This window comes from Leopardus geoffroyi, chromosome C1 (assembly GCF_018350155.1).
Source record: "Leopardus geoffroyi isolate Oge1 chromosome C1, O.geoffroyi_Oge1_pat1.0, whole genome shotgun sequence".
Classification (NCBI taxonomy): Eukaryota; Metazoa; Chordata; class Mammalia; order Carnivora; family Felidae; genus Leopardus; species Leopardus geoffroyi.
Genome location: NC_059328.1, coordinates 41,902,599 through 41,919,328, shown reverse-complemented (window position 1 = coordinate 41,919,328; position 16,730 = coordinate 41,902,599). Strand labels below are relative to the sequence as shown.

At 36.5% G+C, this 16,730-nt stretch overlaps 1 protein-coding gene and 1 long non-coding RNA gene across 6 annotated transcripts in view; both read right to left on the bottom strand.

The window, feature by feature from the left end:
• Window positions 1-3,756: 3,756 nt before the first annotated feature.
• BTF3L4 (basic transcription factor 3 like 4) overlaps window positions 3,757-16,730 on the bottom strand; it is a 25,609-nt gene continuing 12,635 nt past the window's right edge. For all 5 annotated transcript variants that reach the window (XM_045477375.1, XM_045477374.1, XM_045477372.1 and 2 more), the window contains 3 exons: window positions 5,812-6,013; window positions 4,918-4,977; window positions 3,757-4,215 (listed from right to left, as the gene is read on the bottom strand). In XM_045477375.1, coding sequence (XP_045333331.1) covers window positions 4,169-4,215; window positions 4,918-4,977; window positions 5,812-6,013 — 309 coding nt within the window. In that variant the 3' untranslated portion in view covers window positions 3,757-4,168. The remainder of the gene's footprint in view (window positions 4,216-4,917; window positions 4,978-5,811; window positions 6,014-16,730) is intronic.
• Window positions 6,457-8,417, bottom strand: LOC123597889. The gene is made up of 2 exons (XR_006712302.1): window positions 7,018-8,417; window positions 6,457-6,770 (listed from the first exon to the last, which is right to left on the bottom strand). It is a non-coding gene; the product is annotated as an uncharacterized LOC123597889 (long non-coding RNA).

Here is a 16,730-nt window from a genome sequence, read left to right as displayed (position 1 = left end):
TCCCCTGCTGGTGCACTGTATCTCTCTCTCTCTCTCAAAAATAAACAGTACAAAAAATTTTGTAAAAAATAAAATAAGAGTAAGACTGGAATATCTGTCCCACTGGACTGTTAAATAACTCTGTATTCAATACATATTAGTTATTATGAGTAGACCACATGTTGGGCACTATGCTAGATATTGGGGATAAAAGATGTATGACACCCCATCTGCCATCAGGGTGTTCATGATCTAGAAGGGGAAAATATAATTTACAAATAAAAAGGGGAACATTTATTTACAAATAAAATAATATTACAGTAAAAATGTGTGTAAAGGAATGGAAGCTTGAAACAGAATGGCATGTTGGAGATAAATGTAAGGATGGGACATGCTCAGATATGAGATTTAGGTAGTTTGTGAACTGAAGGGAGTGACTCCATAGGGAGGCTATGATAATTCAGGCAAACTCATATGTGACAGAGCAAAAAAGGTTGAACTGGGAGGGTAGCAGTGTAGAATAGAGCCTTGCTGTGCCTAGAAACATGAGCTCCTTTCTCCCATGGCTTGAGACACGACACACTCAAATCATCATGACACACCTTAACCATTTAGGGGGTTCTAAGGAACCCTGTTCAGCCATTTTTCAGGCATCACTTTATAGAGGAGAAAACAGGCTCAGAAATCAAGGCCATTATTGCACTATTACAGGGGCACTATTCACATTGTATTCTATGAAAATGGCCCTCCCTGGAAGACAAACATGAATGATGGCCCCTGAAGTTGTGCATTGTAGCAGCCATGTTGTAAAGGTTACAGCACAGTAGGTAATGGAACTGATCTCCAACTAAAAACCTGTGCATTTCGTGTTATGTTATACTATACTATACTATACTATACTATACTATACTATACTAGGTCTTACTATTTATGGGTATATTGCATAGTTAGGTTAAACACTGAATTACAACAAAGAAACAAATCAAAACACCCCAATATGGGTCTTCATAGGAACCTGGTAAGCATATTAAAATTAGTTTAATGGAATCCCACAAATACTAGTTACTTGACAACAAATCAAAGTGCTTGTTGTATTTTTTTAAGTTTATTTATTTTGAGAGAGAGAGAGAGAGAGAGCGAGAGCACAAGCAGGGGAGGGGCAGAGACAGAGGGAGGGTCCCAAGCAGGCTCCGCACTGCCAGTGCAGAGCCCATCATAGAGCTGGGCTCAAACCCACGAACTACGAGATCATGACCTGAGCGAAAAACAAGAGTCAGACATTTGGCCAACTGAGCCACCCAGGCACTCCTTGCTTGATGTAGTCTTAAACCATTACTTAATAGGAAAAATAGGATAAAACAAGTATGGGTCCCAACAATTTACTTTGGGCTTCCCAAGACAGATAAATGAGTAGCTTTACATGATTGGAAAGGACTAATCACAAAAATTAAGACCATGAATGAATTTCTACAGACGTTTAACTATCCCAAAATTTTAAGGTGAATTTCCCCAGAAAATACTTCTATAGTTATCGCGGCAATAAATACATGATCTTAGTAAAAAGTATACATTTAGTTATGCTTCATATATTAAAAACTATAGAACTAGTATTTATGCCAAGAACACTACTTACAAAAGTTTCATCCATACTCTTACCTATGCCTACTCACTCTAAAGGCAGGAACAATTTCTTTGGATTGAGTCAGGATCTCAATATGCTTTGTCCAGGAAAGGGGAAGTTTTGAAAATATAAAGCAAAAAAGAATATTGGCTCTTTGCACCCAAGAGAGGCCAGCCATTCAGAGTTGTTGTCAATAGGATAAAAGGAAATACTGACTGGAGCTCCTCTGGGTGAGTAGTTAAAATGTGATCAAAAGGAAAAAGCAGTGTGTGTGTGTGTGTGTGTACATACATATGTATGTACCATTGTATGTACAGTACCACTGTACCACAGCACAAAAAATGGCCAATACCATTTCATATGTGTATATATATATATATATATATATATATATATATATATAGTTTTATGGATCTTGATAAAAACAGACATTTCTGAAAACATAAAACCACTTCCTTGAGAATTTTCAGAAATGAGATTCACCAAACTGCAGGAGCAGAAAAACCGTTAAGATTTAGAAACATCTCACTTTCCTGATGATGAATTTCAGAGTAGTTAGGTCACCTGCCCAAGGTCACACAGTTAATGGCACAGTCTGGACTAGGACCCAAGTTTCCTGACTTCCAGACGAGAGCTCTGTTTTTAAAAATTTGCTATACTATCTCTTATATGTCCTTAACCACTTGGAAGTATCCATAACCCTCTCTGCCCTACAATGTACCCCTTAGGGACAGTCAGAAGAACAGAATTCTGGACTATGTAGAATATTTAGAGCTACTGATGTAACAATGGATGAAACGTTGTCAAATAATGACTAGGCTAAAATTCATCTGGGGGTGGGGAGTAGAGAGGAAATACAAAAGAAGGAAATTCTGTAGACAATAATAAGAGAAGCACAAGAGGAAATATTATCCTCTTTTGTTATTTTATTACTGTTACTTTATTTTGTAGTTAAGTCCATATATTATATAAAACAGAACAGGAAAAATGAACAAATTTATAAAATAAATTGAAGTGTCTGGATGAAAAAAATACAAGAGCTTTGCCTTCTTGTCTATAGATCTCTTGATATGTTGTTGGTCTTGCACTTTAGATATCAAATAAAGATATCTAGCTTGAAACAAAAGCTGATATGCTACAAGGTTAAGCCACAGTTAGTTTGCTGGTAGGCCAGGAAATGACAGGTTTTCTAAATCTTATCCTTAAATATTGGCTATAACAAATGCTGATATGGCAAAATGCAAGCTTTTATCATCAGACAGCAAGAGGGAATCTTGAATTAATGAATGCAACTTACCTCCAAGTCTTCTGAAAGGAGGTGAAAAAATAAATACTGTATTTTACCAGTGTCCCCCCAAAAGCATTACTCTAAGCATGCAGGAGGATGCTGTGAGCAGCTACAACAGTAAGATCCAATCCAGAGGTAGGTTCAAGACCAATAGTAGGAGAGTGGTTGAAGAAATCCTCCTGGGGCCAGTACCATTTCATAGAATGACATTTTGTGCTGGGGAATGAGTCTATGGCCTATCTTGTTCTGACTCAAAAGAACATTCCTCATTTTAACCTTGCTGGAAACAGGTATTTTTGCACCTGCTATTAAGAACAGCTAGTATACAGGATAAGGCTGGCATAAAATTATTTAGCAAGCACATGCTAGCTATTCCAGTTTGAAATCTACCAAACTATAAAATTAATGGGGAAATAAAAAGTTGAAGATGGAGTTGTTGTTCCTCAAGATGGGGGGAAAATGTCTTACAAAAAGAGGGGATTAGGCACTCACTTAACTCTATATGGAGAACATCCTTCTCAGGCTAGGTAGAAGATGAGGAAGAGCATTACCAAAGGCTGACCAGGCCACTGGGAGACCAAAGGGAGAGGGAAAAAGGCATTTAGGAAGAAAGCTAGAAGAAAATCTTCTGGGTCTGACTAGGTAAGTGAATCTAAGGCAACCACACCAAAGATATGCTATCCACTATGCCAACATGGAGCTGGTGGCAAAATATCTCAAGACATTTTAAACCCAGAGAAATGTATGAAAAATATGTTAACCAAGCAAATTAACCAAACTTCCAAGGGTAAAATCTCCTCAGATCTGAAATCCAAGATACTCACTTTTCATTAATTCTCTGCATTATTAGAAAAAAATAAAAAGTAACAAATGTAAAGATTTGTTTTATTTCTACTGGGGGAAGAAGGAGGATAAATAGAACTGTTTTCCAATTTGCTCTCCACTGTATACACACATACCCACACACATACATACACATACACACACCAAAAATACTCCAACAAAAAACAAAACAAAAAACTGAGAATCAAACACCAAAACACCCTCAAACTGCACCAATACTTCGTATTTTGACCAAAAGAATAGATCCTGGGAGGAAGTGCAAAATGCAAAATCAAATGACCGAAAAATGCTGAACAAACAGCATTATTAATATACAAAATATTTATATTACTGAACTAGTAACAGTTGATGTTCTCCATGTCTGTAAAACTTTGGAACCACATAGCTGATTTGTTAAATCTAGTCCATGCCAGCTTCCAAACACCAGAAAAAATTTTTTAGTTAGCTTCATTCTTCGATGCCTCATCAAAATTTTCTACGAGATCTGGAAAAAAATAAAAAAGGAAATGAGTAAAAGAAACAAGAAAAAAAAAAAAGTGGTAAATTAAATTCCTAACTTCTAACCCTAATAAAAACAAAATTGTTGCTACTAGAATTAGCCTGAAAACATATAGGACAAGAGGCAGAAATGAACTGGTGGCATTTCACTTATTAATAATGCTTCCTTTATCTGCTTTTTTTTTTCTATCTCAAGCAGGCTCCACGCTGAGTGTGGAGTCTAACACGGGGCTCGATCCCACGACCCTGGGATCATGACCTGAGCTGGTATTAAGAGTTGTATGCTCAACCGACTGAGCCACCCAGGCGCCCCTCATTTATCTGTTTTTAAAACAGTAATCCTAACGAAATGTAAGTCTTTTTTTAGTCTATGCAAACTACTAAGGTGAACAGCATTTTTATATGCCAATCATAATTCCCACAGAAATGTTAACAATAACTAAGCAAATTTATAATCACAGTGATTCTAATTTAATAAACACAGGTAGCAGAGCTTTGTGTTACAATTTCTGATTCTAAGTTCTAAACGGGAGGGCTTTTTTTCTTTTTCATTAGATGTATCCATACTGTCGTGAATCAGTTTAAATTTATGAGCTTACCATCAACAAAAACTGAAACTCATTATACAATGAATTAAATGTGATAAACAGGCTGCTAAAAATCTTAAAGCTAAAGAAATGTCACTTACCTGGAACATCATCATCCTCCTCATCAATGTCTTCTGGTTTTGGTGCTTTGCTATCCAACACTATGAAAAGTTTATTTTAAAATTAGTCCTGAAGAATAAAGGCCTTCATAGAACACTTGTAATATTTATTCCTTCTGTCTAAATCTTATATAGTTGTTTGGAAAAAGCTAAAGATTGTCTGATCTAATACCATATTTTTTACTTAATAGTAAAATCAATAAAACTTTAACTTCATTAGGCATATACTAAATATAGCTGGCAATTTCAATGGGTAGTGAAGGTAAAATTTATATGAAAAATGAAGTAATTCAGGATGAGTTGGAATAAAAACACATTACAGTTAATTTATTCTTTAAATTCCATATGCTCCAAGTCAAAAGTCGATATTCAAGACCTTTTCCATCTCTTTCGGTGTAAGAAAGTATCTAGTTACTGAAATAACAGGCTCTTTGATTTTTAGGGGTGAGAAGACACATTTGAAACCAGGACTATCTTGGAAATTCAGAACTTATGGTTGCTGCACCTATAGTACAATCAATAATATTAAACAAAAATATAGTTCTGTAATAACAGTATCTTCTTGTCATTAGTCAGAAGTGAATAGTAAATATTGTCCATAAAATGTGGTCTGCAGATCCTGGCACCTTCCTTTTAGGTAATTACCTCTCATATCTGTATTACTACCGAAATGTATCTGAATATTCAGTATGCTACACTGCATAATTATTAAAGAAATAAACTCAAAAAATTATGAAGCATATAAGCAAAGCAACATTTTTAAAAGTAAAATTTACATGCAAGCAAATCCTCCCAGTATAAAATGGAACACCTTTTAAATCCTTAGGTTCTTTAAACAGAGGTGGAGAAGGAAAGACACTAAACTGAAATACCTACCTTGCCGAGGGAACTGTTCAGCTAACTTCCTAAGACTTGTTAAGCTGTCAGCACCAAGCTGACTTAATATTCCAGGAAGCATTTCTGTGATTGGTTTGGCTTCTGCATGACCAGTAATTGCAAAGGTGTTAGCAGAAAGGGAAGCTTGGACTTTGGGATTGTTGAAATGGATAACTGTCCCATCATCTTTAATCATGTTCACCTGTATGATCACAGAAGCAAAATGTACATCACATATTTGGTACAACTAAAACAGTATCTGTTTAAATAACGATTTAGCCAATTACATTTTTTTTTTTTTTTTTTTTTAACAATCCCAAGGTAGTAAGCAGTAGATATGGGTGGAAAAAGACCCTAATGACAAAGTAAAATGGTGTAGGTGGCACAGATTACATTTTATTATAGAATCTAGATTTTAAATTCAAAGACTTCTACTATGAAATAGAAGTTTATGACCATATTTTAAAAATAATGGAAGCTATCAGCCGAGAACTACCTTGTTAATGAAATTACCCAGTATCTTAATCAATTTACACTATCAAACTAAATTGGTACAGATACCATTTGGTGGGGTAGCATCTTACTTAGGCAACAGGTTGTAAAGGGGTAATGGCGTATGGTAAAAATAACCACGGAAGATCCATAAAGAGCATCAGAAATTTAATCAGGTGTTTCACTCCTTTGAACACTTAATAAATTTACAAAAATTTCAACTTGTTCTCACCATGTCATTCTGTGAAAAGGATTTTGTCAGTTCCTCTAACTCCTAAATGTAGCTTCTCAACAACCTTTAATAACCCTTGTAAGTGTCAAAGAAGCTCTCCAAACTTGCCTGGCCACCTGAACATGCTTTATCAATTACCAGGAAATCTTTAAAACCATCCTCACATTCTTTTGGTAGCTTTCACCAACATGAATCAACTGTTTCAGATTTGATTTTATCCATTGCCTGGGACTTGCTGAAAAGGAAGGTTAAACATGTGCTATTTAAAATACTATTTTTCTCTCTCACTCATGTACTTTCTTATTTGTGTTTTAGTGGTGTTAAATTTGTATAAGTTAAAAGTGTAAATAATGTGATTCCACTATGTAGTTGATTCCACTTGGATAAGTTACCTTGGTGGTAACATGCTTATTATATAAAAAGGCTAGGAGAGTTAACTCTTGGCTAATTTAGAAGCATTTCATGATCCATCCAAAAACTACCCTTGTCACAATCAAGCAGAGATGCTGTGTATTCTCCATGGTCAGTGGAAGTGGGCTTTTCTTCCTCAAAGGTGATCATCACCACTGATAGCATCAGAAAGGAAGGGGAACAAAGGGGCTTCTAAATTTCAGGAAAGACCTGGAACACAGAGAAAATAAAGGCATATCCCCTGGAAAATTATAACTAAGCTCCACAAATAATTTCCCAAATTTTCTCTGACAAAAATTACTATTTGAATTCTTTATCTTTCCCAGTATCGGTATTGTACTTAAGGTTCCATTATGCATATTACACACAGTAAGCATTCAATCCAACTGTTCTGAACAAATACCATTATGAGTTAAAAATAATTTATACTGACTTTAGAAAAAGATAAAATTATATAGTTCTGAAGGTATAAGTTTAGGTAGAAAAGTTTTTAATGTTAAAGTGGCTGAAAATTTGGAAGAGGAACGGCTTGAGAAGGAGGTGGCATAGTGGATATGAAATGGGATGTTGTTCTGTATCTATCCTAGAATCACATAATTCTAGTTGGGAAATGAATAAAGATATGGTAGGACTCCATTTTCCAAATCAAGACCAAATCACATAATTTTAATAAAGGATTTCTACAATATTTCCAGGACTGAAAAGTCTGAAATATTAGCATTTGAGATATTTTTTATTTACAGATGTTAAAGTCATAAGAGATTTTGAAATCAATATTGTTCCAAAAGTCATGCCATATATTTGTTGAACTTAAGAGGTTTTCTAGTTCAAATCTCGTGAGAGAAATAAATACTAAAGGCAAGAGCTCTTGGCTAAGCAAATATTCAAGGATAAATAGTTACATGCAAACCTAGAACTTGAACCTGGGTTCCCAACTTTGTTTAGTTTCCTTCCTACGATGTCATTCTTTTATTTTATTTTTTTAATTTTTTAAAGTTTTCACTTTATTTTAATTCAAGTTAACATACAGTGTTATATTAGTTTCAGGTGTACAACATAGTGATTTAACATTTACATACATCACCTGGTGTCCATCATAGCAAGTGCCCTCCTTAATCCCCATCAACTATTTAACCCATTCCCCCATGCACCTCTCTAGTAACTATCAGTTTGCTCTCTATAGTTAAAAGTCTGTTTCTTGGTTGGCCTCTCTCCCTCTGCATGTGTCATTCTCATTCTTAAAATTGTTTATTTGCCTTTAAGAATTCAATTCTTTGGCCCCATGAAAGCTTGCCAGCAATTATTTATCTCAGAATATAGGCTAAGTGGAGAATGTAAAAGAAAACTGACACAGATATATGGATAATATATATCTTGCTAGCTACAAAACAAGAAGCTAACACAGGGCCAAAAAAAAAAAATCATGATTTTTCTTCTGTTCAAGCTTCTTTATCAAAGGCTAAATATTAAGTCATATCTTAGTGGGGTGCCTGGGTGGCGCAGTCGGTTGGGCGTTCGACTTCAGCCAGGTCACGATCTCGCGGTCCGTGGGTTCGAGCCCCGCGTCGGGCTCTGGGCTGATGGCTCAGAGCCTGGAGCCTGTTTCCGATTCTGTGTCTCCCTCTCTCTCTGTCCCTCCCCCGTTCATGCTCTGTCTCTCTCTGTCCCAAAAATAAATAAACGTTGAAAAAAAAATTAAAAAAAAAAAAGTCATATCTTAGTAGTTTAAAATATGCTGAGTTTAGTGTGAAAAGCAGGATGAATTCCATCTCAGACTGTAAAACAGAAATAAATTTATAAATGGTTGTTTTAAATGGGGTTGCACAAAAGATGTAGCTTCATGAAGAGAAAGGTCCAGAAAGGGGTGAAGAATTTAGTTAATTTAATTTTTTTAATGTTTTCATTTATTTTTGAGACAGAGAGAGACAGAGCATGAACAGAGGAGGGGTAGAGAGAGAGGGAGACACAGAATCTGAAGCAGGCTCCAGGCTCTGAGCTGTCAGCAAAGAGCCTGATGCGGGGCTCAAACTCACAGACTGTGAGATCATGACCTGAGCTGAAGTCGGATGCTTAACCGACTGAGCCACCCAGGCGCCCCAAGTTTAGTTAATTTTAGAATAGAAAATGAAGTACTTTAAGTTAAAGAAGGCCAAAATATTTTATTTCTATCTACCATTCCTTCCTCTCTACTGAGCAAATAACATGATTATATAAGGCTTCTAGACTCAAGCTATTAGAAACTATCAAAGGATGAATTGTTGGGTTGAGCAAGATCAGACACTTCCCCTACCCTTTTAGAAGCAAAAGAAGGGATTAAGGACCTTGTTAAATTCACAATACAAATTGTACACATTTCATAAGGAGACTTCACCTTTTCCAGTTACCACTGCTTAGTCAGAATAAGTCATACATAGTCTATATACAGTATAAAAATAAGGAGCAGACAAGGAAACAAAGACTATTAAATTAGCTACTGTGCCAGCACTCAGGTCCCTTTTCAATCAAACAACCCCTTATGTCAAAATGTTTTTTCCACTTTAACAGGTAGTTTAAGGTAAAGGATGCTACTTGAGCTATGGAGGAAGTAGAATTTTCTTTTTTTTGTTTATTTATTTTTGAGAGAGAGAGAGCATACGAGCGAGCAGGGGAGGTGTACGCGGGGGGGGGGGGGGGGCGGATGGGGAGTGGGACAGAGGATCTGAAGCAGGCTCCGTGCTGACAGCAGAGAGCCCAACGCAGGGCTGGAACTCACAGTGAGATTACAACTGGAGCCAGAGCTGAAGTCAAACGCTTAACTGACTGAGCCACCCAGGCACCAGGTGGTGCTTGGACAGTACTGATGTGTCTTGTAGTTATTAAAAAATGGTCTCTCGGGGCGCCTGGGTGGCGCAGTCGGTTAAGCGTCCGACTTCAGCCAGGTCACGATCTTGCGATCCGTGAGTTCGAGCCCCGCGTCGGGCTCTGGGCTGATGGCTCAGAGCCTGGAGCCTGTTTCCGATTCTGTGTCTCCCTCTCTCTCTGTCCCTCCCCCGTTCATGCTCTGTCTCTCTCTGTCCCAAAAATAAATAAACGTTGAAAAAAAATTTTTTTTAAATAAAATAAAAAATGGTCTCTCACGCCTAGTACATTTACATATGCTGTTTTTACTGTTTAGAACCTTTTTATGCTTCTCCACCTTGCAAATTCTCATTTATCCAAGACTTGAGTCAGATGCTTCTTTGTGAAAATTTAAGGTTGTTTATGCACTTTCTGTACTTCATGGGTATTGCAATTATATGGAATTGTCTTGTAGGATAATTGTGTTTGCAAGTCTTTGACCTTACTAGAAGGTAAACATCTTGCCATCAGAGACCATGCCTTACTAGACATTGTATGCCCCTAAGTGTCCAATACATAATAGTCACTCACATTTGCCAAATGAATGGACACCTCCAATACAATTTCAAATCTTGGATACTGTCAGAATTAAACTCCCCAAATGCTAGATGAGGGGTCATCTCAAGTTTTAGAAATAACTCCAGTAGTGGTCTTGATGAAAATGCCCAGAACCCGCTGAGCTGCATCTTTGGCTGGACTTTTCCTATTGTTCTGACTTTTCAGAATCAGCCTGAATGCCTGACAGAATTCAGGGGAATTTTAAGTAATTCCTAGCAACTGCTGGGTGGCCCCATTATGCTGCTATCAAAATCTTAACAACCCCTACCTTTGCTCACCTCTGAGTAGGGCACATATATTAATCACAGCAACCCTTCTAGCTGGTAAATTTGATGCTTGCTTTATTCCTACACAGCAGCAAATTGTTATGGCTCTAGGAGGCTCACAAAGTTATACTTGACTCTACATCTCTTGCTGACAATTGCCCTCACAGTTCAGAAAGGAAGCTTAAATTCTTCCTTTTTTTTTTTTTTTTTTTGTATCCAAGTCCCCACTAGGTCAGGTAGTTGCACTTCTGAGAATTGACAATTGTCTTAAAAATCAAGTTTTTCTGCTACTCCTTCCTGTATGTAGTAGCATTTATGTATTTATTTTTAAGATTTTAATTTCAAGTCATTGCCACATACAACATGGGGCTCAAACTCAGAACCCAGAGATCAAGAGTCGCATGCTTTACTGACTGAGCCAGCCAGCTGCCCCTGTAGTAGCATTTAAATGTTTATCAGGTAATTCACCTTTTATTGCCTTCCTCCTATATCTTAATAAGGTGAAATAGTAAACATTTTAAGAAGAGGACACACAAGTGTGGGGTTTTGTGAGGCTAAGGGATATACGAGTTTGAAGATTATGGGCTTGGGGCGCACTCTCATAAATCAGTATCTTTCACATTCAATGCTTCTAAGCTCAGCACCTGCTTATTTCTAAAGCGTAATATGAAGCATAACCTACTATTGTTGATATGAGCTAAAGCTAACAGCTGTCATTAAAATGTATGATAAGCTAGAATCATTTTCTCTTATGTTCTGGTGGCAAGAGTCTGATGAGATGTGATTCTCCACAGCTATGCTATAGAGTAAGATGGCATAGCCTTTTTGAAAAGCAATTTGGCAACATGGATGAAGAATTCTAAAATGTTCATGCTTGTTCAGCCAGTAACTACATTTCCAAGAATCTCTCTGAAGGAAATCAGAGATGAAGATACATATTATGTATATTGAAGTCCAACATATGGTTCTCTTATTATGAAAGCATTTAATGTACTATAAATTAAGAAATACTAAATTGTGGTATATCCATTTACTGAATATATGTAGACATCTACAGTGATGATTAAGAAGAGTTTTTTAATGATACGAAACAATTTTTATGATATAATGCTACTTGGGAAAAAAAAGATTCCAAATTGTGCTTCCAGCTGTAGTCTCAAATATGTTAAAAATATATGCATATAAAGATGGGAAAGAAATGTAAAACTAATAGTAGTCCCTTCTGGGTGGTGGGATTATGATTGAATGTTAACATTCTTCATATTTTCTATATACCTGTAATTTTCTACAATGATACTATATTTTCATATTGGAGGGGGCAAGCTATTTCAAAATCAGAAAATGTTCACCAACAGATGAATGGATATATGTGGTATTATCCAAACAATGGAATATTATTTGGCTATAAAAGGAGTGAAGTTCTGATACATGCTAAAATGTGGATGAACCTTGAAAACATTATGCTAAGTGACGTAAGCCAGATACGAAAGGACAAATATTGTATTACATGAAATAACTACAAGAGGCAAATCCACAGAGACAAAAAGTAGGTTAGAGGTTATCAGGGGCTGGGGAAGAGGGGATGGAAAGTTACTGCTTAATGAGTACACAGTTTCTGTTTGGGATGATGAATAAATTCTGGAAATTGATGGTAGTTGAGTAACAGTGTGACTGTAATTAGTGCCACTGAATTGTACTTAAAAATGGTTAAAGTGGCAAATTTTATGTTATATTTTACCATAATAAAAAAAGTAGTAAAAAACAAAACACAAACCCAAAAAGCAGGATCTTAAAAGATAAAGTAAGGCTGCTATGGAGTAAGGTGAATGGGACATGGTGCTTCTCTTTACTCTCTGGTACTCAGAGCTGTCCACCAATTGGTATCTGAGGCTCTAGTTGGAGGGAGAAGAAATTGTAGTGAAGAGTCACCAATAACTTTAGGTCTTCCTTTGGTATAAGTGGTTCAGGAAAAGTAAGACTCAGGAAGAAGAAAATATAAACAGTAACACTTATGTGTACAATTACAAAATCTACATTTCTTAGCCTTATGCGTTCTCCTGAGCTCCAGTTTCCTATGACTACCTTTAAAAAAAAATTTTTTTTAAGTAATCTCTATGCCCAATGTGGGGCTTGAAGTCACGACCCTGAGATCAAGCGTCACATGCTCCACCAACTGAGCCAGCCAGGTACCCCAATGGCTAACTTCTTGAGAACAATTCCATCTCAAATGATCAGTATCCCTTAAACTTAATAGACCCCAAACAAATTCATCATGGGAGCCAGCATGCTACAGACTATAAAATGATAAATAAACACAATCCCTGCTGTTAAGACTCTTATAATCTTGGGGGGGGGGGGGATGACACTAATTGGTGGTTAATAAGTAACCATTATATCCCACAATATGAGGTTGTCATAATAAATGTATTATAGCAGAGCAATTTAAGGTAAGGGCAGTGGAAGTATAGAGAAAAGGGTTGATTAATTATGCCTGGAAAGATAGGAAAAGTTTCATAGAGGCAGAATTATATCCTAGGTACAAGAGAAGATGTCCTCTGAACATAAAACTCTACAAAGCAACTAGGCCATCTGAATCTGAAATTCAGATTTTTGGTGATGTTTCTTACCAAATAAATCTGATAAAATTAATCATTTCCGAGAAATGCAACAGATCCCACTGTTTGATAGATTTAGGTTATCAGATGAAGACAGGTCACTATATTCAACCAGAATACCAAATAAGAAGCACATCCAAATACCTTCAAATGTCATAGAATATTAACCATTTTTAGAAATTTAGTTCTGGGTTATAAATCTTTTGGAGTCTGCCTAGGAATTCCCTCCAAAAACCTGGTTATTTACTTGGTTTTTTTTTTTTTTTTAATTTTTTTTTTCAACATTTATTTATTTTTGGGACAGAGAGAGACAGAGCACGAACGGGGGAGGGGCAGAGAGAGAGGGAGACACAGAACCGGAAACAGGCTCCAGGCTCTGAGCCATCAGCCCAGAGCCTGACGCGGGGCTCGAACTCACGGACCGCGAGATCGTGACCTGGCTGAAGTCGGACGCTTAACCGACTGCGCCACCCAGGCGCCCCTTTACTTGGTTTTTGTATGAGACAGTCTCTGACACTCCCCTGCCCCTTACTTTTTGACAGCTGTGTATTTCTCTTTGGTAACATGTAAAAGATCTATAGATGACTAATTTATTACACCAAATCAATAAACTAGTGAATACATAAAAGACAAGAGACTCATAATCCAAACAGTCCTTCAGTTTTTAAAGTTTCTAAAGACATAAATTAAGCTTTGAGGGGGGGAAAAGTCGCCAATACCAACAGCTTAGAAAGTAAGATTAAAACTTTACTTGGCAGAAATACATTCCATGAGTTTTTGGAACCCACGGTCAATCTTCCTCTTCCCCACCCAATAAACTGAGTACTTTCTACTTGTTTGATGTTTTGAATGTCTAAGTACAGAAAACATAGTAATATTATTTTTGTTCTACAACAATGGCAGTGGTGTCTTATCTTTTTGAAAGTTTTTATCTGCTTTTCTTAAACTGCCAAAAAACAAAAAGACAGCATATTCCTCACAATTCAGCACTTTTTTTTTTTTAATGTTTATTTTGAGAGAGAGAGAGAGAGAGGAAGAGGGAGAGAGAGAATCCCAAACAGGCTCTGTGCTCTCATCACAGACTCTGACATGGGGCTCATTCTCATGACCACGAAATCAGGACCTGAGCCAAAATCCAGATCAGATACTTAACAGACTGAGCCACCCAGGTGCCCCTCTGCATTGTTTTTATTTTAATAGTAAACTCTATAGTTTACTGTTTATGAGTTCAAGCCCTGCATTTTTTCTCTGCGCTGACAGTGCAGAGGCTGCTCAGGATTCTCTCTCTGCCTGCCCTCATCCCCTCTGTCTCTCTTTTTCTCTCAAAATACATAAACTTCTTAAAAAATAATAATAAAGTAAAATCTACACCCAAAGTGGAGCTCGAGTCACGCGCTCTACTGACTAAGCCACCCAGGCACCCCGGAGTTCAGCACTTTGAAACAAGTTTCAAACATTGTTTCAAACTAAAGAAACTAAAGATAACAAAATTGTAATCAGTAATGTGTTTCTTCTATTCTAAGATATATTTTTTCACATCCTTGTGTTTCTGAAAACTTCTGTACATGTTTTCATGTTTACATTGAATGCAGTAGTTTCTTTTCTCTCTCTGAAGAGCTGTTTTTAAACCCAGTGTGTGTCATCATTTTGTTTAAAAATTTTTCTTGAAAAAAAAAACTCTACTTTAAATATAGTAACAAAAAACATAATGTTTGAGGCAAACCATGTTATATATAGTATACTAGATATTCCTACACAAAATCTGCAAAGTGTTATATAAAGTACGAATATCTTAGTTCTCAAAAAATCAATTTTAGAAAGAGGGAGAAGTACGAAAAAAGTAAAACTCCTTCCCATCTTAGGTTCAAATACTCAGAAATTTTATACCTGTTACCTTGCATTGTTAATTATTTTTATACATATTTTCTCTGTATAATTAGTCTGTGAGGGCTGGAATACATCACTCACACACACACACACACACACACACACACACACACACACACACAGGGTAGGGGTGCAATGAAAGTAGTAATGCTTATTATGTAGCATCAATTTTCTGTGAAATGTTTTGGAGCTATGACTCCTCAAAAGTTTAGAATTGCATAAGTAGTACCAACAAAAAGGAATTCACACTACAGTTTAATAAATGCTATAATGAAAGTATATTATATAAAATAAAAGTATATTATGTAAAATAAAAGTATGTTACGAAGGCACATAGGAAAGGCATCTAACCCTTCTTTACACAAGTGTATATGGGTGCTAACAAGAAGGTTTCTGGAAGAAATAATGTCTGCATTAAGACCTGAAAAAAAGAGAAACAGCAATGTCCTTGGAAATACTGTTGGGGATTTATCTGTTATGGTGTAACTAATGAATTCTCCATGGTAGGTGCTCAATATTACAGGGCATAAGGTGGGAAGGGGGTGGGTGTTGATGGACAGGGAGATAGGAGGAGAGGAAAAGGCCAAGAGTGGATATAAGAAAGTACAACTAAAAAGACCAAAAGCAGGATAAATTGATGAACAGAATGAACTCTGGTTTTAACACACTTTAGTTCAAATCTGGAATCCAATACTTACTAGCTATGTGATCTTGGACAGGTACCTAATTATGTCTCAGCTTTCTCATCTGTAGCCAACAACAACTGATTCAAAGAGATATTGTGAAGCTGAAATGGGATAATTTGTATTTGTCTAGTTAACCAATTAGTTTCCCTACTAGATCATAGTAAGCTCCACTACTGCCTAGCAAGTCCTTGGCAAAATGTTTGGCACACAGTAGATGTTCACTAAGTGTTGACTATCATTAAATATTTTATTAAGAAAATTTCAACTGCAGTAATACCATCAACTCAGCACAGCATTGTAACAAGTTTAGCTGTATACTGAAAAAATCAAAAACTGTTAGTTGACTGATTTCCTTATTTTATTATAAAACATTTATAAAATTAATGCTATCCAACCATGAAAAGTTTTATTAATTATAAGAACCATAAAGTGTCCCAAATCTGAACAAAAACAAACATTTAGAAAAACATGCCCTTGAGGGTGCCTGGGTGGCTCAGTCAGTTAAGCATCTGACTCTAGATTTCAGCTCAGGTCACGATCTCATGGTTTGTGGGATGCAGCCCTGCATCAGGCTCTGGACAGTATGGAGACTGCTTGGGATTCACTCTCTCCCTCTCTCTCTGCCCCTCCCCTGCTCAGACTCTCTCTCTCAAAATAAATAAACTTAAAAAAATAAAAATAAAAAAAAAGAAAAACATGCCCTTGAAGATATTACATAGTTAAATCTATACATCATGGTGGTATAAATGGAATCTTTTCCTCTCTAAAGAGTTATTTTCAACCAAGGGTGACTTTGTCCCCCAGGGAATATGACAAAGTCTGAAGATATTTTTGGTTGTCATAATTGGGGGGAGGGCTTGGGGGGGAGGGCTTACTGGTATCTAATGGGTATAGG